The 26459-nt window shown below is 40.5% G+C and overlaps 1 protein-coding gene across 4 annotated transcripts in view; it reads left to right on the forward strand.

Annotated features, from left to right (window-relative positions):
• LPGAT1 (lysophosphatidylglycerol acyltransferase 1) overlaps positions 1-26459 on the forward strand; it is a 125727-nt gene that overhangs the window by 53974 nt on the left and 45294 nt on the right. For 3 of the 4 annotated variants that reach the window (XR_013345725.1, XM_077813785.1, XM_077813787.1), the window contains 3 exons: positions 10649-10744; positions 16120-16164; positions 18149-18422. Coding sequence is in view for 3 of the 4 variants with exons in the window: in XM_077813785.1 (XP_077669911.1) it covers positions 10649-10744; positions 16120-16164; positions 18149-18422 (415 nt within the window). In the remaining variant the exon portion in view is untranslated. The remainder of the gene's footprint in view (positions 1-10648; positions 10745-16119; positions 16165-18148; positions 18423-26459) is intronic. The other variant, XM_077813786.1, reaches the window with a different exon arrangement.

The raw sequence follows: 26459 nt of genomic DNA on the forward strand, positions 1-26459 counted from the left end.
AAGCATTTAAATTTGATTAAGATGGAGTTAAGATGTTACGTATACACACACGTATCTATAAAAATAGGGGTGTCAAGCAATTAAAAAAATTAATTGTGCTCATAAACAATAATAGAATACCATTTATTTAAATATTTTTGGATGTTTTCTACATTTTCAAATATATTGATTTCAATTACAACACAGAATAAAAAGTGTATAGTGCTCACTTTATATTGATTACAAATATTTGCACTGTAAAAACAAAAGAAATAGTATTTTTCAATTCTCATATTACAAGTACATTAGTGCAATCTCTTTATCATGAAAGGTGAATTTACAAATGTAGAATTATGTACAAAAATAACTGCATTAAAAAATTCTAAAACTATAGAGCCTTCAAGTCCATTCAGTCCTACTACTTGTTCAGTCAATCACTCATACAAACAAGCGTGTTCACATTTGCGGGAGATAATGCTGCCTGCCCCTAATTTACGTCACCTGAAAGTGAGAACAGGCCTTTGCATGGCACTGTTGTAGCTGACATAGCAAGATATTTATGTACCAGATTCATATGTCCCTTCATGCTTCAACCACCATTCCAGAGGACATGTGTCCATGCTGATGACAGATTCTGTTCAATAATGATCCAAAGCAGTACGGACTGATGCATGTTCGTTTTCATCATTTGAGTCACATGCCACCAGGATATGATTGATGTTCTTTTTTGGTGGTTCAGGTTCTGTAGCTTCCCCGTCAGAGAGTTACTCTTTTAATACTTCTGAAAGCATGCTCCACACCTTGTCCCTCTCAGATTTTGGAGGGCACTTCAGATTCTTAAACCTTCAGTTGAGTGATGTCTCTATCTTTAAAAATTTCACATTGGTACCTTCTTTGCGTTTTGTCAAATCTACTGTGAAAGTGTTCTGAAAATGAACATGTGCTGGGTCGTCATCACAGACTGCTATAACATGAAATATATGGCAGAATGCTGGTAAAACAGAGCAGGGGTTATACAATTCTCCCCCAAGGAGTTTGTCACAAATTTAATTAACACATTTTTTAACGAGTGTCATCAGCACGGAAGCATGTCCTCTGGAGTAGTGGCCGAAGCATACAAATGCTTAGCATATCTGGCTCATAAATACCTTGCAGTGTCGGCTACAAAAGTACCCTGTGGACCCCTATTCTTACTTTCAGGTGACATTGTAAATAACAAGCGGGCAGCATTATCTCCTGCAAATGTGAACACACTTGTTTGTGTTAGCGATTAGCTGAACAAGAAGTAGGACTGAGTGGACTTGTAGACTGTAAAGTTTTACTTTGTTTTTGGGTGCAGTTATGTAACACAAAAAAATCTGCATTTGTAAGTTGCAATTTCACAATAAAAAGAATGCACTACAGTACTTGTATGAGGTGAATTGAAAAATACTATTTTTTAACATTTTTAGTGTGCAAACATTTGTAATAAAAATTAATATAAAGTGAGCACTGTACACTTTGTATTCTATGTTGTAACTGAAATCCATATATTTGAAAATGTAGAAAAATATCCAAAAATATTTTAAAAATTTCAATTGGTATTCTATTGTTTAACAGGGCTATTAAAGCCACGATTAATTGCAGTTAATTTTTTGAGTTAATCGCGTGAGTTAACTGCGATTAATCGACAGCCCTAATATATAACCAGAGAGAGAAAGAGAAAATAAAAAAATCAGTGACTTAATGGGAAAAGCTTTTCAGAGACTTTCATCATCCTCTGACGACAACAACGTTGCCCTGGATATTCAAAGTTACGATTACATGGTATGCCTTCCCTCTCTCCCACAGAATTATAAAATATGGAAATGACCAATCAAGATTTACAGAATAACTTTAACTGCACCTCTGTGTCACAGGCCAGAAAACAAGTGAAAAACCATAGACTACATCATTCACAAACAAAGCACATTTAATGCACCAATTACTCTGAAAATTGAGGAAGTGATATATTTGGACTATTTTAATTTTGTTTGTACTCTGCTATAACATTTAAACTGCATTGTACCTGTCTTTACAATGATAAAGAAAGCAGGAAGCGTTCACTCTAAGACCTTTGGGAATTTTCTAGAAATTTTACATTGCTTCACCAACTGTGACCACATTTAGGGCTGTTCATTTGGGACAGTTCCCCAGAGGCACTCTGTAAAAGTGTAAATGTTGTGTCAATATGAGACTAAGCGTAGACATGTAACTACAGTGTCTTGTTTCAAACCTCTTAAAGATCAGACCAAGACTTAGATAGTTTACATTTTTGAGAAATCTCTTTAGTATCCTTGATAACATATAAAGAAAACCAAAGTTACATACGTCCAAGTTCTTTGACTCCATAGACATCCTTTATAAATAAAGTAGATTTAATGGATTAAAGATATCCACAGGCTTCAAACTTCTTTAGGTTCCTATAAAATCTTCCATCAGAATATCTCCATCTTACCCACAAGGTGTGATGAGTGCACAGAATGCTACAGAACAGAGGCAGAATTAAAGATTTTTTTAGAAGTCCTTCAGTATTTGTTTCCATTCTTTCTGATATTGGTTATTGTTTTCTTTTTAACCTTAAGTCTGAATTTCTAAGCTTTCTCAAGTCTGTGGGTTTTGAGAAAACTACAGCAAGCTACAATCTTTCACTCTTAGATATGCATAGGTCCAGAGCTTAAGTATTGAATTGCCTTTTTTAGTTTGCATTTTTTAAAAATGTAAAATCTTAGTATGTGTTGAAATATTGCATGATTCATATAAGTAATTATAATAATTATTTGGAAAATCAATCTAGCTTATTCATAATAGAGTTTCTAAATCAAATGCTTTGAATTGCTTAAATCAGATCTCTAATCACTGTGAGAGTACAGTGTGACATTGGTCATTTCTTTTGAGCAGAAATCTGGAACACTGGAAAGGTAAAACAAATTGATATGGCCAAAAGAAATCATTGCATAACTACTACTGTTAAAGTGAGCTTAGGTTTTAAATATACCATTGAAATAGTCTTTTTTTTTTTTTTTTTCCCCTCTTTCTCTGGGCTTTGAGAACTTTCATACCATTGGTATTTGTCTGTTCTTAACAAATTGGTGGTGTCCCAGAAAGGTTTTTAGGTATTATTGTTTGTTATTATTATTTATTATTAATCTAACTCTTACAGTGCTTTTCATCAGTAGATCTCAAAGCACTTCTCAAAGGAGGTAAATATCAGTATCCACATTTCACAGATGAGGAAACTGAGGCACAAAGGTGAAGTGACTTTTCCAAGGTCACCCAGCAGGCTAGTGGCTGAGCTAGGAATAGAACCCAGGTCTTCCGAGTCCCAATCATTTTTTAAATCAAATAGATTTGGTGGTCACTATCCATTCACAACACTTTTTAAAAAAGAGGAGGTAAATTCAGAATTCTGAACCGTGTGACTTACTGCTGAAGGTCAGGTTCTGCACATAGCAAGGGGGTGTGCTGCAGTGCTCTGAAAATTCACCAGCAGATTCTTGAGGGGCACATATTAGCAAAATGACAGTGTTTTAGAATCTATGACATACTGGAATGTTTGTTTATAAACAAAATATTCAAAAAACCCCCATCGATGTTAGCCTTCTCAAATTTAAATGGAAATGCTAATTAACTATAACACTTTCTGAAAACATTGTTCCAGATTTGCTTGCTTGAATTGGGGAAACATGGGTCTCCTGTGAAGGAAATATTCCTGTCAGTTGAAATTAAACTTTATTCCATAGAATATAAGGTCTGCAAGTTTTTCTCTTTAAAGACAAGTTTTACAGAGCAGGGTTTCTGCTTGTTGGAAATTGGATCTGAGGTGATCTGTTCAAGTTCACTGTCCTTTTTATATAGTTCTGAGAAGTTGAATTGGTGTCAACTATGAAGTATATTATCTGTTCAGCCAAGAAGGATAAGTTAAAATGCCTCAGTGGTAGTGTTACCAGAGTAGTATCCATATGTTTGGTTATACTTCCTTGTGTAAAACAAGGATTCCAAAGAGCATTGTTTGAGAGAGTGCAGTTGGGAAGCGAGACTGCTTTTTATCTTGCACCAGTGGTGGATTAATGATTTCGCTGCCCCTAGGCCCAGAAATAATTGCCCCCCCCCCCACCAGCTCACCTCCACTCCCCCTCCGCCTCCTCCCTTGAGTGCGCTGCCGGGTCCTGCTTCTCCCTGCCAGTGCTTGTGCGCGAAACAGCTTTGCAAAGGATGGGGGGAAAGGAGGGGAATGTGGCTTGCTCAGGAGAGGAGGAGGGGCTGGGGCAGGGATTTGGGGAAGGGGACCAATAGGGGTTGGGAGGGGGGGTGGAGTTGGGGCGGGGCCGGGGGGGGAGGGCATGAACCAGCACCGGGGGAAGCAGCCTCTGGCTGCTATTATAAATTTGCTGCCCCTGCAAATTTTCTGCCCTCGGCCTAGGTGTTAATACGCTGCTGCCTTGCACTGCAAGTTTCAAGACTTGCTTTTCCCAGTTTCACTGTGCAATTACAGCAGCTGCTACAAGATCAAACTCCATCTAACCAGATTGCACGATTCAAGAGCTGCTCAGAGTGAGATGAAGTCAGCACTGTGGAATAGGAAGCATCTGGGCTTGTAGTTTATCCTGGGAAATACCTTTCTTCACACTTCATCCTCATTCACCTTTAAAAAGAAAAGGAGTACTTGTGGCACCTCAGAGACTAACAAATTTATTTGAACATAAGCTTTCGTGAGCTACAGCTCACTTCATCGGATGCATTCAGTGGATTTTCCGCTAAATGCATCCGATGAAGTGAGCTGTAGCTCACGAAAGCTTATGTTCAAATAAATTTGTTAGTCTTTAAGGTACCACAAGTCCTCCTTTTCTTTTTGTGGATACAGACTAACACGGCTGCTACTCTGAAACCATTCACTTTTAAGTGGGTAGGATAGAAAGCAAAAAGCAGTGCACCTCCTGAAACTGAATCAGAAAAAATAAATTCCTTGTGTATGTGTCAGTGTGGATCCCCGAGTGTGCATGTGTCTTATGCATGAGATATTGCAGGGGTGGCCAACTTGCGGCTCCAGAGCCGCATGTGGCTCTTCAGAGGTTAATATGCGGCTCCTTGCATAGGCGCTGACTCCGGGGCTGGAGCTACAGATGTTAACTTTCCAGTGTGCCGTGGGGGTGCTCACTGCTCAACCCCCTGCTCTGTCCCACGCCCTGCCCCCCCTCCATCCCTTCCCCCCCCAGAGCCTCCTGCACATGCGAAACAGCTGATTGTGGCAGGTGGGAGGCGCTGACTGGTGGGGCTGCTGGAGGGTGGGAGCTGATGGGGGGGGGGGGCTGCTGACGTATTACTGTGGCTCTTTAGCAATGTACATTGGTAAATTCTGGCTCCTTCTCAGGCTCAGGTTGGCCACCCCTGTGATATTGGAATCTTTTGAATATTAGTATCTGCTGTACCATGAGTACTCATGTGTGTTCCCACCAAAGGGCATAAAGCCCAGAGCAGCCGTAGCTGTCCCTTGGTTCCTTCTTACAGCCTGTGATCATGAGACACAATGAGCGATGTCTACCACAGTCACAATGCACAGAGCTTCGTGGCTGCAGGCCTCTGGCATTCTGGGAGAAGTGCAGTGTCGAAATGATGATTTGCCCTTCTAGGGCAGACTGACTTAGTGCACACACGGTTGACCCACCATACTCTGTGAAGAACTCCCGGTCCACATTCTATTCATTTGGCATCCAAGCCACAGCCCCAAATGGGTGAACCCTCTAAATATCAGACGTACTCCAGACAAAAGATACCTGCTTTCAACCATGGTCTTCTAAGTACCCAAGAAAAAGACACGGTTCTCTTGGAGGTGGCCATCGTCTGCCTCAGTTGCTCATCACCCGTCATCTGCTTCCAGACAACAGGCTTGATGGATGGGTCAAGATCCATGTTTAACCACTCAAGTGCCAGCCCATACCCTCCCTTTGGAGACCAGCTTGAATCCCGCCCTCCACCCCCAATTAGGCTTGGACTTCTATAACTGACAGATGAGTGCTGGACATTGTCTGCCATGGCTAAGTCTTGCAATTTCAGTTCTTTTCCCCACTCCCATTCCCTATCCCTCTTCAGGGTCCCTTCAGCTAAGGAAGAAGTAGCTTCTGTGCTTTGCCTAGGAGCTATAGAGTGGATACCTCTTGGAGTAACAGGGAAGATGCTTCTACTGATAGTTCCTAGATCTGAGAGAGGATGAAGATCCCCTTTTTCTCCAGGATAAGGAGGACTTAACAAATGTATATGCCGTCTCCCATTCAGGATGGTAATACTTGCTTCCATCATCTCTTTTCTTCAAGCTCAAGACAAGTTTCTTGTGTATGCATTTCTACCAATTCCTTTTTTTCCTCAGATCAATTTGCAAAAATTGGACAGGATGCAGCCATTACTCATTCTGACAACTCCATATTAGCAGACACAATTCTGGCTAACACATCTCCTCAAGATGTCTGTTGATCTTTCCATACTACTTGCAGATTTTACAGGGATACTATCACAGAATGAGGGTCAGATGTTTCATCCAGACCCAAGGTCATGGTAGCTGACTGTGGATGTTGGCTGATTGAGCGTTACTGATGGACTGCTGCTTAAAAGTACAAGAGAACTTCCTGCAAAGGCAAAAACTCTCCATTGTACCTCTAAATGGAAATGATTTTCAACTTGGTCAGCCTAACACAACCATGACACGCTGAAGGCCCATTATACCAAAAGATCCCCTACCACATTCTAGATTTAAAACACTCTGGACTTCTTAGTTCTGCCTAAGTCCACCTTGCAGCAATCTCAGCAATAATAAATGCTCACCGATCAGAGAAGCCCTTCTTATGTGCAATCTTAATATTGCCCTTACAAGCCACCTGGAACCCCCTTCGGACCTCTCTGAATGCTCTCTATACCACTTTATTCTCAAAGTGGCTGCCTTAGTTGCCATTACATCATCCAGAAGGGTCAGTGAACTCCAACCTCTTTACCATAACATTCCATAGAGATAAGGGGGTGTTAAAACTTTACCCAAGTTTATTCCCTATATTGATTCAAACGAAAATCTGGCACAGTCTATTAGTTTATCCCCTTCCACCCTCCCCAACCCCAGTTCTCTTTGGGAGAGAAGAAATTCCCCACCGTGGACCCTTGCTTCAAGGGTCTTGGTATGTTATCTCAATAGGACATAGGTAAGGTTGCGAGTCTGTCACAGAAGTCATGGATTCTGTGACTTTCCAGGACCTCCGTGCCAGACTTGCAACCAGCAGGTGCGACTGACCCCAGGGCCACCCGAGCAGTTTGCGGGGGACTGCACCGGCCCCTCCCTGTAGCAGCAGTGGCCGCAGTTGGGGCCATCCCCTGCCAGCAGCGTCGGTAGCGGTCCCATGCCGCCCCTCCAGCATCAGCAGGCACCCCAGAGGGCCTGCCCCCTGGAGGCCCCTCTTCAGAGCAGCATCTGTGGCCCTGGGGGCTCCTTTCGAGAGCAGCAGCTGTGCACCTGGAGCTCCCTAAAACACCAAAAATTTAGTTGGGTATATAGTACAAGTCATGGACAGGTCATGGGGCCGTGAATTTTTGTTTATTGTCCAGGACTTTTACTAAAAATGCCCATGACTAAATCTTAGCCTTAGACATAGCCTATGTCTATGCAGCAAAAGCTGTGCGTTGGCTAGCCTATCCAAAGTAACTTGACTCAAGCTAGCACAAGTAATGCTAGCAGTGAAGACAGCGCAGGCTTCAGCATGGATAGTGTAAGTCTAGCATGAACCTTGAGTACATTCTCGGCTCACTAGTCTGTACTGTGCTGACTTTGCTGCTGCTGTTACCCATGTCAGCTGGATTCACGCTAGCTCAGGTTGGCTAGCCTGTGCACAGTTTTTGCTGTATAGATATAACTAAAGCCTTTCAGACACACTCCATCTTTTGGTTGCCACCTCTGGTGCTTCAAAGGGTCAAGTGGTTTCCTCCCACAGAAGAGTAAAATTGATTTCATAGTGTATTCCAATCTGCTGTCATCTGTCAGCTACATCTCTTCCTCCAAATATTAAAGCTCACTCCACTAGAGCACAGGCTGCCCTTTCTGTATACTTCAGGAACATCGCTCTGTCTGAAATTTGCAAGGCAGCTCTGTGAAGTTAATTCCCTTACTTTGTCAAACACTATGCTCTTGGCGTGGCTGCAAGATCAGATGTCAGATTTCATCAAGCAGTGTTACAGTCGCTATCCAGTCAATGTCAATCAGGTCTTCTCAGTCTGACTTTCCAGACTGGACACTGCTTGTTAGTTACCTAGAGTGGGATCCACATGTGCACGTACTTGAAGAAAGAACAGTTATTTAATCTTTATAAGTGTGATTTTTTTGGGGGGGGGATGTTGTTGTCCATATGGATCCCATGACCTTCCCTTTACCCTGCTTTCTCAGAGTCCTCTGGGATTCTGAATTAGTCAGGGAACGAAGGTATGGTTATGCCTGCTCTGCCTGTTATGTCCTCGGCGGGAGGGCACAGGGCATATGTGGCACAGGTATGGCTCAACTGACACTGTTGTTCAAAAGCTTTGATCTCATGGACATGGATGTATCCACATCTAAAGTGGGATCCGCATGGATTACAACATCTCGAAGAACCATATTTACAGGTAGGTAATTGTTCTTCACCTGGAGATAGACTATTTTATGTCAAATAACTTTTAAAGTCTGTTAACATCAAAAATAAAATGCAAGTGGTGGGTATCTTTTTATGGGAGACACAAAGTTGCTGAAGATTTAAAATCAAATAGATAGTTTCTCTAAAATTTAAACTGAGTACAGTTTGTGGATGAAGCTGTCTGATTTAAAATGGGGGTGGCATGTCAGAAGGGGGCTCTGATGGGATCCTTGGGGTGCAACCTTGGACTGTGGGACCACTGTGTCCCCTTAACTCACTATTCTGGGTTGTCTCTCACAATGCTTTGCTAGTGACAAGCAGCAAACTCCTCCAGGCTCTATCACGCAGCACACCTGCATGTGGAGCCCCACACCCAGCTAGATTGCATTAATGCTCCCAGAGCCACTCATGAATCATGCAGAGTAAGGCAAATTCTCTCTCCCCCCCCCCCCCCCCCGGGCCGCCGCTCCCAGCCTTGTACTTCAGGAATATACCCGTCTTGCACTGCTCAAGACCCTTTCTTGAGCAAAGCAAGTTTATTAATTGGTTCACCACTTCATCAATGGAAAGTGGATATACACCAGCCTTTGCAAACTTGAGCAGATTTACCAAGCTCTTCAGGCAAACTCACTGGTGAAGAAAAACAGTAAAACAAATTTATTGATTATAAAATATGTATTTTTAAGTGATTATAAGTGATAGGCAAAAAATAAAATAAAATATATGCATGCAGGCTAGACTCTCAACCAACCCTATTAGACTGGGCAACATCTAGGTTAAGCAGTTTTTCTCACCCTACTGGATATTGCAGTTTCACCCTTGAAACCTGGGCCAGACTCCTCTGTTAGTCTTCAGTCTTCTCAGTGCCTTTGTTGCTTGCAGCATAAGTGGGGGAAGGAGAAAGGCCAAACATGTGGCCACCCTGTTCTGTTTTATACCCTTAGTCCATGTGCTTGGAGAATACAAGTCCAGGCATGTCTGGTGGGCATTGCTGAGTCACAAGGTGAAGCAGTATCCCCTGTGTGTCTCCTGTGAGGGAGTCATTGTATTGTAAGGTTTCAGAGTAGCAGCTGTATTAGTCTGTATTTGCAAAAAGAAAAGGAGTACTTGTGGCACCTTAGAGACTAACCAATTTATTTGAGCATAAGCTTTTGTGAGCTACAGCTCACTTCATCGGATGCATTCAGTGGAAAATACAGTGAGGAGATTTATATACACACCGAACATGAAAAAATGGGTGTTTATCATGCACACTGTAAGGAAAGTGATCACTTAAGTGATTTTTTTCATGTTCTGTGTGTATATAAATCTCCTCACTGTATTTTTCCACTGAATGCATCCGATAAAGTGAGCTGTAGCTCACGAAAGCTCATGCTCAAATAAATTGGTTAGTCTCTAAGGTGCCACAAGTACTCCTTTTCTTTTTATTGTATTATAACTCCTCTGCTGGACAATGACTGGTGATATACGTTCAACACCCACCTGGGCATTGGTTACTTCCCTTGTCGTTGTCTCTGGAGAGCTAGTATCTGTGCACTTCCCAAACCCACAGCATATTTTAATGAAAACCATACAAGACAATTCTTATAATTTTATATGCATTAATGATACACATATTTAGATAGAACAATGGCTTTCAGCAGATCATAACGTTTGCAAGGGTTGATACCTGACATGGCATGCTTCATATGAAATATCACAATTATATATGTGATGAATATGGGGGTTACAGGGCGCTCCCCCAATGTATAGAGTGTCACAGGGGCATACAGTGTGCCTGTGTAAAGTTACACCATTTGAGTAGCAAGGTAAAATTGTTCGCTGACTCTAACGAGAGGGGTCATATTTGTTCCTAGAAAACAAAATGGCACCTGATCCACTTTTCACTTTTGAAGAGCTAATACTGTTTATGCGTTAGCTTGTGGGTTTGTTGTTGGTTTTTGAAAAGATGATCTCTGTCTGATTCTTTGCATACAGTATATACTTACAAGTCCTTTCCTAAACTTTTTCAGGTTGTCCGTCAGATGATGTGGCTGATGGATCATATTTTTAAGTATACAAACTTTGGGATTGTATCGCTGATCCATGGAGACTTCTTTATAAAACAGGTAAACAATAGACGTATGGTAGTTCCTTGATTTATCCATGTAGTCAGTGCTCTGTTTTCTGTTAAGTTTTCTAGATCCAGAATTTCAGTGTGGTCTTCTAGGGTTTATTTGTGTAATTTCTGTAGTGGGGATTACAAGGTGAAATGCTTGTGCTGAAATGTACTTGCTAGAGATAGATCTAATATAAAATAAATTAAAATATTTTAATTCGTTTTTAGTAATTGTATTACTTAACATCTATATGATAATAGAGGCCTCAACCAGGAGGAGTCCCATTGTGCTAGGCCATGGTACAATTAGACAGTCAATTACAGTCTTTGCTTCAGAGTTTACAATCTAACAGAGGTACATTGCCATAAATGTAGAATAATATAGTGCTGAATCAGGCCTGGAATACTGATAATGTGTAAACATCAGTGACTCTTGTTTGTTGGCTATATTATCCTAAAAGCTGACAGATAAATGCTTACTGAGATTTTCTGTATTACTTTTTTGTTTGTTAAATGCAGAGCAAACCATCCTCCAAGAATAAGAAAATGTAAAAAAGGTTTGGTAGCTAACATTGATCTGATTCCAGTTATGCAAAGTATGACATTCAATATACACACTTCTTCCCTTCCACCCGCCTTATTTATTTGTCTGGGTTAGGAAGGGGGCAGGCAGGTGTAGGGTAACTGGGATATTGTAACTTTGAGGAAAGAGGCTAATCTGTATTTAAAATGGAGTGACTGAGGATCTGTTTGAAAAAATATAAATTTCAGATCAGATTTTCAGTTAGGAGATTACAGGGGTGCCTATCAAATTACAGGCACGATTACATAATAAAATAACCTCCAGTGGTGGGCCTACAGTGCTTTGTGGATGACCTTTGGTTACATGATAGTACTCTTTGTGCATCTGAGAGAAGAACTGAACCTGACACGTTTTAAAATATCGATCTTTCTTTCTATCTCTTGTATTTACTTACATTTAGCACACATACAAGACAAATACTGAGTTATGTATGCTAGAGGGCAGAGGCAGATTTGCTAATAGGTTATACATTTTAGGATATTTTTGGATGTTTTTGTTGCTCTTCCATCTACCTAATGTAACCAATGTATATCTGAACTTAAATTGAAAAATTATTAAGCTGCAAAAACAATGTTTACCCTTGTAAAAGGTTATGGTACTGCAGACCTCAAATTTTCATTAATCAGAGAAGTATGCTATCTGGAATCTGAGTACAAACAGTGAAAGAGAAATGTATCTTTTTCTTCTGTAATTGTTTTTCTGATGGGCATATACATCACTGGCATACAATATTTTTCATTGCAAAAGTAGCTACAAAAACCCCTATAATCTTCTTTGAGCATTGATCATGGTATCATAATAAAAATGAACTCCCCTCCCTCCCTCTCATGAACAGGTTTACTTGCAGTAACTAGAATATTTGTTTTTTTCAAAGGGGGTGACTAGTGCTCTTTTTTCACCTAATAACTGGCCTGCTATTAGTGTAAATTTCATTTTCTAACTTGTCCGCTCCTGGGATAGGAAGATGCATGGTGCCCTCAAGGAACTGTGACCCAATGGGTTTCTGTTACTCCCATGCTCTCCCTCCACAAAAGATCAAGACTATTGCTTGTGCTACAGAACTACTAGTCACCAGCTAGAAGAATGCAGATCCTAAAGCAACTGTCTAATCTTCGGTTTCAGAGTGGTAGCTGTGTTAGTCTGTATCAGCAAAAAGAATGAGGAATACTTGTGGCACCTTAGAGACTAACAAATTTATTTGAGCATAAGCTTTCGTGGGCTAAAACCCACTTCATGGGATGCATGCAGTGGAAAATACAGTAGGAAGATATACACACACAGAGAACATGAAAAAATGGGTGTTGCCATACACTAATGAGAGTGATCAATTAAGGTGAGCTATTATCAGCAGGAGAAAAAAACCTTTTGTAGTGATGATCAGGATGGCCAATTTCCAACAGTAGACAAGAAGGTGAGAGTTACGGGGCGGGAGGGAGAAATAAGCAAGGGGAAATAGTTTTACTTTGTGTAATGAGACATCCACTCCTAGTCTTTATTGAAGCCTAATTTAATGGTGTCCAGTTTGCAAATTAATTCCAATTCAGCAGTCTCTCGTTGGAGTCTGTTTTTTGACTTTTTTTGTTGTAGTATTGTGACTTTTAGGTCTGTAATCGAGCGACCAGGGAGATTGAAGTGTTCTCAGACTGGTTTTTGAATGTTCTAATTCTTGACATCTGATTTGTGTCCATTTATTCTTTTACGTAGAGACTGTCCAGTTTGGCCAGTGTACATGGCAGAGGGGCATTGCTGGCACATGATGGCACATATCACATTGGTAGAGGTGCAGGTGAACGAGCCTCTGATAGTGTGGGTGATGTTATTAGGCCCTGTGATGGTGTCCCCTGAATAGATATGTGGACAGAGTTGGCAATGGGCTTTGTTGCACGGATAGTTTCCTGGGTTAGTGTTTTTGTTGTGTAGTGTGTGGTTGCTGGAGAGTATTTGCTTCAGGTTGGGGGCTGTCTGTAAGCAAGGAGTGGCCTGTCTCCCAAGGTCTGTGAGAGTGAGGGATCGTCCTTCAGAATAAGTTGTAGATCCTTGATGATACGCTGGAGAGGTTTTAGTTGGGGGCTGAAGGTGACGGCTAGTAGCGTTCTGTTATTTTCTTTGTTGGGCCTGTCCTGTAGTAGGTGACTTCTGGGTACTCCTCTGCTCTGTCAATCTGTTTCTTCGCTTCAGCAGGTGGGTATTGTAGCTGTAAGAATGCTTGATAGAGATTTTATAGGTGTTTGTCTGAGGGGTTGGAGCAAATGCGGTTGTGTCATAGAACTTGGCTGTAGACAATGGATCGTGTGGTGTGGTCTGGATGAAAGCTGGAGGCATGTAGGTAAGCATAGTGGTCAGTAGGTTTCCGGTATAGGGTGGTGTATATGTGACCATCGCTTATTAGTACTTTAGTGTCCAGGAAGTGGATCTCTTGTGTAGACTGGTCCAGGCTGAGGTTGATGGAGGGATGGAAATTGTTGAAATCATGGTTGAATTCCTCCAGGGCTTCTTTTCCATGGGTCCAGATGATGAAGATGTCATCAATATAGAGCAAGTAGAGTAGGGGCGTTAAGGGACAAGAGCTAAGGAAGCGTTGTTCTAAGTCAGCCATAAAAATGTTGGCATACTGTGGGGCCATGCAGGTACCCATAGCAATGCTGCTGACTTGAAGGTATACATTGTCCCCAAATGTGAAATACATGTGGGTGAGGACAAAGTCACAAAGTTCAGCCACCAGGTTTGCCGTGACATTATTGGGGATACTGTTCCTGATGGCTTGTAGTCCATCTTTGTGTGGAATGTTGGTATAGAGGGCTTCTACATCCATAGTGGCCAGGATGGTGTTTTCTGGGAGATCACCAATGGATTGTAGTAACTGTAATCAAGCATCAAGAATTATAACATTCAAAAACCAGTCGGAGAACACTTCAGTCTTCCTGGTCACTGAATTACAGACCTAAAAGTCGCAATATTACAAAAAAAAAAGTCAAACAGACTCCAACGAGAGACTGCTGAATTGGAATTAATTTGCAAACTGGACACCATTAAATTAGGCTTCAGTAAAGAGCGGAAGTGGATGGGTCATTACACAAAGTAAAACTATTTCCTCATGCTTATTTCCCCCCCTTACTGTTCCTCTCACCTTCTTGTCAACTGTTGGAAATGGGCCATCTTGATTATCACTACAAAAAGTTTTTTTTCTCCTGCTGATAATAGCTCACCTTAAAGGATCACTCTCTTTATAGTGTGTATGGCAACACCCATTTTTTCATGGGGTGTGTGTGTGTATGTGTGTGTGTATGTGTATCTTCCTACTGTATTTTCCACTGCATGCATCCCATGAAGTGGGTTTTAGCCCACAAAAGCTTATGCTCAAATAAATTTGTTAGTCTCTAAGGTGCCACAAGTACTCCTTTTCTTTTTGTCTAATCATGGTTCAGCTGTCATTTTAATGGCCTATCAGAAAAAGAAGGGTGTGTTTCAAGGACTTTTGCTGCTTTGGTGGCCCTACCATCTGTTTACTTTCCTCTTCTTCTTAGCCACTCCTTAACTCTTTCAAATGGTCCTCCCCAAATCACAACTTTTTCAGGCTGTCTAGTATGATGGTATCTGAGAGCATCCGGTGCTTGCTGGGTGTTGTTTCATCCATATCCTTGAGAGGTTGGAAAGATCTGACCTCTAAAATATGAAGTTCCTTGAATGCAATTCACTTTTGTTACCAGACTCATATGGGCCCATGTAAACTTTATGGAGTGTGTGTAGGGGCTTGGCAAATTAGGAGATAATCAACTGCTGCATACTTCCTGACCAATGCAGTATTTAAGAAGCAATCTGGTGAGTGTATCTTTAAAGTACAGATAAGTTTGGAAGCTTGTGATTTCAAAATCTGTGCAGAAATGTCTTTATAATAAGTCACCTTTCTCCATCCCGCCCCGTCACCATGCCTCAGTGGGTCACAGCTGAGGACATCAGATTCAAGACAAACTGCTGAGAAATAGGGCAGATTCACCCCAAAACTGGTGGTTATTCTATCATACGATGTACCAAGACAGTAACAAAAGTAAATTTCTGTCTTACCACACGGCTTAACAACAAGTTAAAAATGCTGTCGCCTGAGGCATTCCAGCCCTTATTTCATAGGTGCCGACTCCGTGGGTGCTCCGGGGCTGGAGCACCCCTGGGGAAAAATTAGCAGGTGCTCTGCACCCACCGGCAGCCATGTCCCCCCTCCTCTCCTCCTCCCCACCCCCATAGCACCGTGTCCCCTCTCCTCCCCCTCCCTCCCAGCGCTTCCCGCCCCCCACTCCTCTCGCATGCCTAACACCTGTTTGGCAGCACTTAGGACTTTCCCGGAGGGAAGGGGAGGAGTGGGGACATGGCACGCTTAGGGGAAGAGGCGGGGCAGGGGTTGGGACTTGGAGGTAGATGGTGGAATAGGGGTGGGGACTTTGGGGAACAAGTGGAATGGAGGTGGGGTGAGGGCGGTGTAGGGGCGGGAAGAAGCGTAGCTGGGGATGGGGGGGGGAGTTGAGTACCCACTGGGCAGAGGGGAAGTCTGCCCCTATGCCTTATTTCATCACCCAAACACTAGACTTTGTTATTGAAAACCAATGTTATCAAACAAAGGATTCTTCTGATCTCAAGAGGACAGCCACATAGCCAGGTCAATATAAAACTCGGCTCTTACCCAATAAATACGCAGTTGCCAGTCCTTTAGTAACTAAAACATAAAGGTTTATTTATAAGGGAAAAGAGGAAGAGAATTAAAATGGTTAATAGATCATGAACATACAATCATTGCAAATTTCTTATCTTAGGTTTGCAGCAGTGATGGAACAAACTGCTGGCTTGTAAAGTCTCAGGTAACTTCCAAAAGATTGGAAGGTCCTCAGTCCATAGTCAATATGTTCCTTTCAGTTGTAAATCCACAGTCCAGAGAATCAAAGCAGGAAAGAGGCAGCATGGAGATGATTCAAGGTTTTTTTTTATACCCTCTGCCATTTGGATGGAATTTTACTGTCCCAAACAAAATACACAGCACAGGAAAAGTACAGGCAACAAGATGAAGTCCAGGGTCACATGAGCACATCACATGCCCTTCCATGGCTTGCTGACTCACAGGGACCAGCCGTTGGCCACTTGGAGGCTAAGATGTCTGCAGGAAGAGCCATCTGGATGGAATGAGTTTCTTTTATGGCCTCCTTGTGAGAGTTAATTGCCTTTAATGGGCCATGAACACACAGCTGTCTGGCTTGAGTGTACCTGGTGGGTGTTACCCCAGGAACAAACATATTTGGGGTGGGTGGGTGTGTGTGTGTATAGTATTGAGACTGTATTAATATATCAAAAAGTAGTAGTAAAGGGAAGAAGCACAGTCATTTTTTACTTACCACTTAAGGTTTAATAACTACCAGAGTCCCCAGACTAGCTACCTTAGTGCCAACTTTTTACCCTTCTAATATCTTGTTGTCCTGAGTAATGCTTTGTGTTAATGGTGTAGTCTTTTTTTGGCACAAAAGGAATGACTCTTGTTAGATAGCTGCAAATGTTAGCAAGGAATTTATTTAGAGCTGTTTACAAATCAGACTCTTGTCCTCTAAATAGAAGAGATAACAAAACATAATTTCAGAATCACACACCAAAAAATTAATCTGTGCCAGTAGCTGCCTACCTCTATAGAATGCCAGAATGTAGCTTGTGGTGCCTCTCTCTCATCTAACAGCAGTTTTGTTTAGAAACAATAATATGAATGTTTATGCTTGCTGGCCTGAATGTTTTTAGGGAATTCCTCCTAATTGAAATTTCTCATATAATCGCCATATTTTATATTATATAAATTAATTTCAGATTACTTATGATGATTCTTTTTAAGAAACGAACTCTTTTTTTTTCTTGGCAAACTTTTACTTTACTTAAAATGAATACCTCTAGTTTTTGTCTTATTTCTTCTTTCAGTTATCAAAAACCTACTTTATAAATGCTGAATGCTGGTACATATTGCAAACCTACTCTTTAAAACCATGACCAAGGGGGAAATGCCCTCATTTTACAGTGCAGTTCTAACCCTATTTTAAAAATAGTGTCTTCTTACAGAGAAGATCTTTCCCTGGTGTATTCATTGTCATAACTGCTAGCTTTGGCAAACAAATAAGTAATACGTTCAGGTAGCCCAACTATGGGAGAATGGGAAGAGTTCTGTGTTTGGCTTGTATGCTATCAACAGAATTAAATTCTAGTCTCAGTTAAACCTTTGCAACCCTACTGAAAGAAAGAGACCAGTACTGAAGAACTTGTCCCATTCCTTTGTATTGAAGATAATGGGATTGCACAAGGGTGAATGCAGTGAGAGCAGAGTTTTGTCTTGCAACCACTTTATTATGAGTGGTGGTGTGTAAACCATCTTGACTTTGGATTCCCGTTGGGTTTGCAGTTGCAATAAAAACTTTTTTTTTTAACATGTAAACTTGGGCAAATTTGATCAGAGGACCGTTAACAGATAGTGGTCTGGGGTTCCATATTTATTATGTCATACGGAATCCTTTTTAACGGTATAACTGCACTTTAAAGATTACACTTAAAAAAGAGAACTGGTCAGAATGGCAGTTTTACTCTCACTTCTGAAAACCTCTCTTCGTCCCTTATGAGGGTGGCATTGAGTTGACCATCCGTGGTTGCCTTTGGGAAAATAGTATTTATGTTGGCGTTGAAGGTTTATTATGTAGCATTCTGAGAAAAAACAGAGTTTAAACATTATTTTAATTGATCAGTTTTTAGGATTTTTAAAAATCTGCTTAGATTTTAAGACTACTTAAAATATCGCTAACCTTTCTCTCCTCCCCCTCCCAGGGAAAAGCTCATCGTGACCAGCAGCTTGTGCTCCTAAAGGAGCATCTAGACAAACATTACAGGAGCCGTGACCGGAAGTGGATTGTACTGTTTCCAGAGGGCGGCTTTCTTAGGAAAAGGAGGGAAACAAGCCAGGCATTTGCCAAGAAAAACAATTTGCCATTTCTTACACATGTCACCCTGCCAAGACTGGGAGCAACACAAGTTATTCTGAAATCACTTGTAGCTCAGCAAGAAAATGGAACCCCAGCAGGTGGAGATGCGATGGTAGCAGGTAGGAATTGTTGTTATGAAATTTCAAAATAGCTATTGTTCAACTTGAATACATAGTTACTAAATAAAACTTCATGATGCTTTGAGTTAGAGGTTTTTTTCCAGCCAGATCACTACCTGAATGTGTGAAATCTTGTTCAAAATATGCTGAAAATTCTAATTATCGTAAGTATTGGTTGACTATAATATTTTTCAAAATTTCTTAGCATTTGCACTTTGGTTTCAGTCCTTTATTTTTGGAACTTGAAAGATATTTTTGGTTGTATTCTTTGACTTTCTGTTCTATTTAGATTTTTATACTCTGCACCCATCATAGTGGTATTGAATGACCAACCGGATGTATGGAGATTCACTCCACTAATTCCTTACTCAGAGATGAAACTATAGAGTCTGGTTTGGAATACGCAGACTAGTGGGTTCATGTGTGTCATAGATAATAGTACATAACATCTTTGGTATGTTGTATGCAAGTGGCTAATTTAAAATATTGTTAAGTAGGGAGTTTACAAGGGGCTTTAACAGATTGAAGAACCAAGATGCAGCAGCTCTGACACTCAGTATTCATGATGGAAGCCTGCTCAATATAGTGATCAGGAGGTGACTGGGAATCAGGACTTCTCTGTGTAGTCATGGTTCTCTCTTCATATATAACTTTAAATAGGATAATAGTAGCACTTCTGCAGCAAAATTGCTTCAAATCCTTCCATAGTGAATCATGCATGTTTAATTCTCATACCAAGTATCACACGATTCTAGAATCACCTAGCGGCTTTTAATTTTCATAGCGAACATCATGCATACCTAGAGGTGATTATAGAGGAAGCCTATACTCTGCAAACACTGAGATATAGGATCCATAAACATCACACTTTTACTGTTTACATTTATCAAAAACATGGCATCTTCCTTATCCCTAGAAAAAGAAAACTAGATAAGAGAGACAGGCCTGTAAATGGCTATGTTTTGAATAGCCATTAACAACCATCTTCTAATAAAAGAGACTTTCTAGGTTGAAATAATCTTTCTGCCTTAAGATTCCTCTTCTGATACCATCTGTCTATTTCCTCTCTGTGCTGTATTCAGAAACTTGAATGCAGAGCTTTTGTTCCAGAATACATGGATCTGACCCTTATAAATGAGACTGCTTCATTGGTTCCCTCCGTTAATAACTGATTTATTGGAGTAGTTTCCTTCCTTCGACTTCGTGTCGGGGAACTGAGTAATAGAAAAAATAATCTCTCTTCTCTCCACCCCTCTTATATAAAAGATCTCAAACACCTCTCCCCCAATCCCTTTCTCCTTCCCTCCACTGGCTGCCTTTTAAGAGTCTGGTTTTTTTTCCTCCTATTTCTGATAATACCACAGATGTCATACTTGCAATTTCCCCCATTCCGATAGGGAGATGCATTATGGGAATTTTATTGCAACATGCAATGTAGGCAGTCTATTTTTCCTTCGTCAGTGTGTGTTCATGAGTTAAGAATTTTCCTTTTCCCACTGAAACTGTGCTTTCTTCTCCTCCAAGTATTCCCAGGAAATTTATATTATACTTTCCAATTTTCTCTCCTGGCTTTTATAACTTTTTATTGCAAAATTTATTATCTTATCATGTCATGTTTGTTTCATTTTGATCTTCGTCCAATGTTTTCTGCTTTAGCTCTACAGCTTTTACTGTATCCCGTACACTTTTGTGATTAAACTTTTCATTTTGAGTCTTGAGATGTGAAGGGTTGTTTCATATCTGTTTTATGGTGGAGCAGTTCTAAGAAATCAATAATACTACTTTTTGTCCTGAAGTGTTTGCATTGGAGAGGGAATAATGTGACCGTGTAACCCAGGGCCCTAGTGGTGGGGGTTGATAGTTGTGGCTTTAAATCTGTCTAGTCACTTAAGTTTTTTTTGCTTTTTGGCATTTTCAAACAGTCAGTGGGTTTAGATCTATCTTGACTATAATTATGGGATTTCCATCACTCATAGTAGAGGCAGTGGTTTTTTCCATATTGAAACTAGTGTTATGTGTAACTGTACCTAAAGAATTATACACCATAACTAAATTTGAGAGTAGGGATTCATCCTTTGCTTTATGAAAACCCGGCACATCAGTTTTTTTTTTTGTTTGTTTGTTTTTTGTTTTGTTTTCAAAACAGTGTGGGGATTGGTCTTCAAGTATATATGCAAAAGAATATATTGAAATAGATAGAGAAGACTGGGAGCAAACCCTATTGATGAAAGTAACCTTGCCTACCTAGGAAATGGGAAGAGATGGCCTAGTGATAGGGGTTGATTTTTATTTTGGAGATAGTAGAAGTGTTCTGATTAAAATGAATTGCAAGTTAAGCTGTGTGAATTGCATCCCTTAATACTTGGTGTTCTTCTCTCCAACTACGTACAGAATGGAGACAGAATCAATTCTCTGAGATGATCTAAAGGAAAACCAATTTTTATTTAACAAACAATGTTATGGGGGGAAAGAGCATTCGCCTATGCTAAACTTTCCGAAAAGAAATTACAAACTCTCTTCTTTGGAAAGTGTAAAACTACAACTGACCAAATGCTAATAAATAAGCAACAGAGAATAATCCACCAGTGGCAGGAGCGTGGACTAAATGACCTGTTAGGTGCACTCTATTTCTAGATTCTGTGAATAAAAGCTAGTAAGTGCTGCTTTATAACTTTGCTTACCAATGAGATATGCTTTTTTAGAACCGTGTTTTGTGGTATATGTAATTAGTATGATTCTCTTCCCCCCCCCCCCCCCCCGGTGGCGGCTGATTTCACCCTCACTCCTTGGCCACAGACACAGTTATGAAAAGCAAAAATCCTTGTATTGGTACATTTCCCCACCTGCTGCTATGCATCAAAATAAACAAGAAGATAAGACACCTTCAAGGCTCCCTTGTGTGATGCTTAAAAATAATCATGAATGCAGAAAAACATTCTAATGTTGACTTTAGAATGTAAGCTTTCTTTTAAGAAAAATGAGTTTATATCCATTTCCTTTGTTGAGAGCCATTTGAGAAGGACAGTGTGCTGTTGTCCTTTCTACCCAGCTTTTTAGAAAAGACTTCATAGTTTTGCTTCTGCTGTTATACATTTGAACTCACTTGTCTCCCTAGAGACTTGGCAGATAATTCACTGCTCATTCTGGCCTCTTATAAGTTGTGATACAAGGTTAAAGATCTTACTAGGATTTTTTAATACGTTCATGTTTCTTACAGCTTTACAATCACATACATTACAACTAAAATAATGTATAACAGTGGACCGGAAAATCACTTGTGCAGTAAGGGCAATACCACAAAAATGGATAAACTTTCAGTCGCCATCTTACTAACGTATAAGGGCTAAGATCCCTAAAATTGAGACTAAACAAAATAGTAGAGGAATTTATCAGAAGGCTGTTTCACTACATTGAAACAGTCTTTTCACTCATGCTCTTTAAATTAAAAGTTTTGACTTTAAGTAAACATATCTATTTTATTACAGCTAGCTAAACCAAAAAAGACCACACATAACTCATCATCCCATGGCTAAAAACAGCTCAGTACTTGCTTTCTAAAATAACCATCCACATCACTTTTGATTCTTTCTACTGCTTCTTATGAAATCTTTCAGACAACTCTGAGCATAACAAAAATGATCAGCTGTTAATTTTGAATACGGTTATTAAAGGAAACAATTATATAACAGCAAATGTTTGCCTTAATTTAAGTTCATCACTTGCAATTTCTATGAAGTGCTTTTAATACACACTTCGATTTGCAGGCAAGTTACTCTTAACAGTAGAATCACATAACTGGAGCGTCAATGCTAATATCATGGGTCTCAGCTGAATTAAACTTCAGCAAGGCATGCATCTAGCGTTTTGGGGGTTTTTTTTTTTTTTTTTTTTTTTAAGACATTTATAGATAAGTATTGATGTGTGTGTGTCAGGTGAAAGCCTATTTCTAGTCTGATTTTGCAGCTCTTTGTTACTAAATGGGATTCGTTGGGGGATAGTGACAGGTACTCCAGCTGAACTGTGAGGGTCGTCTTCTACCTCTGTTCTTGGTGATGATGGTTAGTCTTCCTGTTCCATCAGGCATGATGTCTTTGCTTGCTTCCTTCTTGGATCTGGTCAGGGGTTTTGTCTCGGGAAGCTTCACTGTTGGGAATGTCTTTATTTTATGACCTTTCAGACTTGGAGATGGCTCGCTGATGCTGTAAATCTATTCATTAGCTTACTCCCTAAATAGTGAGTTCTTAGATTAAATTGCCAGTTGTTAGGGGAAGCTTTGCAGATTCTCACTTCATGAGTTACCTGGTACTCTTTCCTCTGTTACTATAAGGTGGGTGCACAACTGGTTGGAAAACTACTCAGAGTAGTTATTAATGGTTCAGAGTCTAGCTGGAAAGGCATATTGAATGGGGTCCCAGAGGAATCTGTACTGGGTCCTGTTCTATTTGATACCTTAATAAACTATTAAGAAAATGGCATAGAGTGTACAAGTATAAAGTTTGTGGATGTTATCAAGCTGGTGTGGGGTGGAATCACAAGTGCTTTGGAGGGCAGGATTAGAATTAAAAGGGATCTTGATAAATTGGAGAAATGGTCTGAAATAACTAGCTGAAGTTCAATAAGGACAAATGTAAAATGCTGTATTTAGGAAGGGCAAATCCATTTCACAAATACAAAATTGGAAATTACTTTCTAGGAAGGAGTACTGCATAAAAAGGATCTGGGGATTATAGTGGATCACAAACTAAATTAGTCAACTATGTAATACTGTTTCAAAAAAAAAAAAAGGTGTGTGTGGGGGCAAACATCATTCTGGGATGTATTAGCAGGAGTGTTTTAAGCAAGACGTGAAAAGTAATTCTTCCGCTCTACTCCACAGTCATGAGGCATCAGCTAGAGTATTGTGTCCAGTTCTTGGCACAACAGTTTGGCAAAAATGTGGACAAATTGGGGAAAGTTCAGTGGAGAGCAGTAAAAATGATTAAAGGTCTAGAAATCATGACCTACAAGAAAAGACTGAAAAAATTCTGTTTGTTTAATCTAGAGAAGACTGAGGCGGGGGTATAACTGTTGTTAAGTACATAAATGGTTGTAAAAAAAGGAGGGTGATAAATTGTTCTCTTTATCCATTGAGGACAGGACAAGAAGTAATGGGCTTAAAGTGCAGCCAGGGAGATTTTAGGTCAGACCTTAGGGAAAACTTCCTAATTGTAAGGGTAGCTAAGCACTGGAACAAATTACGTAGGGAGGGTTTGACCATTGGAAGTTATTAAGAACAGGTTAGACAAACAACTGTCAGGGATGGTCTAGATTAGCGGTTCTCAAACTGTGGGTTGGGACCCCAAAGTGGGTCGCAACCCCGTTTTTGTGGGGTTGCCGGGGCTGGCCTAGACTTGCTGGGGCCCTGGGCCAAAGTCAGAACCCCACCACCCGGGACTGATGCCCAAGGACTTTAGCCCTGGGCGGCAGGGCTCAGGTTACAGGCCCTCTGCCTGGGGCTGAAGCCCTTGAGCTTTGGCTTTGCCTCCCCTCCGCCCAGGGTGGTGGGGCTTTGGCTTTGGCCCCGTCTCGCGGGGCTTGGGCAGGCTCAGGCTTCGGTCCCTGCTCCTGGGGTCATGTAGTAATTTTTGTTGTCAGAAAGGGGTTGTGGTGCAATGAAGTTTGAGAACCCCATGTCTAGATAATACTTAGTCCTGCCTCAGTGCGGAGGACTGGACAAAATGAGCTATTGCGTCCCGTCCAGTCCCACATTTCTATGATTCTGTAGATTACTTTATTGAATGTAACATTGCCAGCTAACTTATTTCAGTCTTTACTTTTCTGACTTTATATTTGAAGAGTGCTATTATCCATTGCTTACTCTGTTCTTAGGTTATTTTCGTAGACTGCTTAGTGCTAGTAGTTGTTAAGCAGATAAGTTGTTAAGGAGGAGGAAGACTTTTGTTCTCAAACTTCTTTTCTAGTTCTGCAGCAGAGTACTTATGTAAGCTTATGTTTGTATTATACTTTTAATTAACATAAAACAAAGAATATAGAAAACCCTGTAAACAGGAACACTGATTTACTTCTCACTCTGAAGTATGATTGCTAATATTTAGGTCTGTTATCTGTCTCTGAGAGGAGGTCTCTGAAAACGTTAAATGAACAGTTTTGTATTCGTAAATTTAACCCTTTCTGTTGTTCCTACAAACATTCTTAATAGTTCAGCTAAACTGTACTTTACTTTTTATTTGGAACACTATAGGATTTGATATAACTACTCAAACTGCTGATCTGTCAAGTAAACATCTTACCACTAGCCAGTACTAGATGTTTAGGGGAACATGGATTGAAATATAATGTATATAGGGTCTGACATTCAGAGTGGTTGAGCACCTGCAGCTCCCGTTGACTAGTGGTTACTGCTCACACGTCTGAGAATAAGGCCACTTGCCAATTATGTAATGTTCTGTTTATAGAGTAGGATGGTTGGGGGCGGGGAGGGTGTTAATCAGCCATCCAGGTATTCCCAGATTCCCTTCTGCTGACCTGAGTTACTGGTGAAATGACATGTGCAGTGAATCACAGCCATAATTTCCCACTGCTGGGGAACTGGGTGGAGGTTAGGATGTGAAGTGGAGATTAAGATTTTCCTTCTACCTTCCCACTTTGCATCCCCATCCAAGTGTGGTAGCCACAGTGTGCTATGTCTCTGTTATTCCTACATGTGAACTGGAGAGATGTATGAGATGAAACTTGAACAAACGGGCTGGTCTGGTCCAGTGGCAACATACCTCAGTTCAGAACCAGACTTCTCCCTCATGCCTGCAGGGGCTTCTTGTATGACATAGTTAGTGTTCTCCCTTTTTCTGGGGGAAGATGTACATTGAGTAGCCAACTCAGGACACTTGAGGGCTTAAATTTTCTCCTCTTGATGTTAATAAAAGTTTTGCAATTAACTTAATTGGAAAACTAAATCTGTCCCTTTAAGAAAAAAGAAAAGGAGTACTAGTGGCACCGTTGAGACTAACCCATTTAATCTCACTGTATTTTCCACTGAATGCATCCGATGAAGTGAGCTGTAGCTTACAAAAGCTTATGCTCAAATAAATTGGTTAGTCTCTAAGGTGCCACAAGTCTTCCTGTTCTTTTTGCGAATACAGACTAACACGGCTGCTACTCTGAAACCTGTCCCTTTAAGAGCAGCATCAATAGAGCTCCAGAGAGATGAATGTCAGAGGAAGGGGTGTGTGTGTGTCCTTTTTGGGGAGAAGAGCAGAGTAATAGGGACAAACTAGTTGGAGAAATCCTTGAACAACATCCCTGTACCCCTCTCAACTGCCTCTGGAAACTTTTTAAGTGAAGGACAGTGGGAGGTGAAGAATATTTTTTACATTGATTTCCCTATTTGTTTCAGAGTGAAGGAGAATGAGTGGCAGAGGAAAAGGATATGTGGAGAGAGGAAAAGACAGAAATAAAGAGGGGGAGAACAGAAGCAATATCTGAATTTCATATTTTAGAAGATTATACATTAGGTATTTGTTTAAAAATAAAAAAAAGAGAAAAGGGCTCATTTTATCTTTATGAAGGAAGTATGTGGGTTGGGGTGAAATTTCCCCTAAACTATATCCAGTATGAGAGGCTATTGTCTGGTTCACATTATTGTCGTCTAAATATCTGCCCATTTGAGTTATCCTATTAACTGGCAGGAGCTATCCTTCTGAAGAATGGAGAATATTTAGTTAAAAAGTGAACATTTAACATTACATTCTTAATGTATTCTTGTAAATAAATATTACTCTTACAAGTAAACAAAAATCTTCTTTGCTTTCTTGCCTAGAGATCAATGGTCTTGTGTAATATTGAGGTTGCAGATCAAATCTAGAGGGAAAACTGACTTTCCAGTGACCCTAATGGAATTTCACCCATGTTAGGCTAGCTATTCATGCAGGGTCATCTGATAATGTGACAACGTAATAATGGCATAACTCAAAATTAGATAAAATATAATTTACAATCCAGTTGTTTAATAAGGAATTAGTCTAAACACTGTCTAGCTTT

This window comes from Eretmochelys imbricata, chromosome 3 (genome assembly GCF_965152235.1).
Source record: "Eretmochelys imbricata isolate rEreImb1 chromosome 3, rEreImb1.hap1, whole genome shotgun sequence".
Taxonomy (NCBI): Eukaryota; Metazoa; Chordata; order Testudines; family Cheloniidae; genus Eretmochelys; species Eretmochelys imbricata.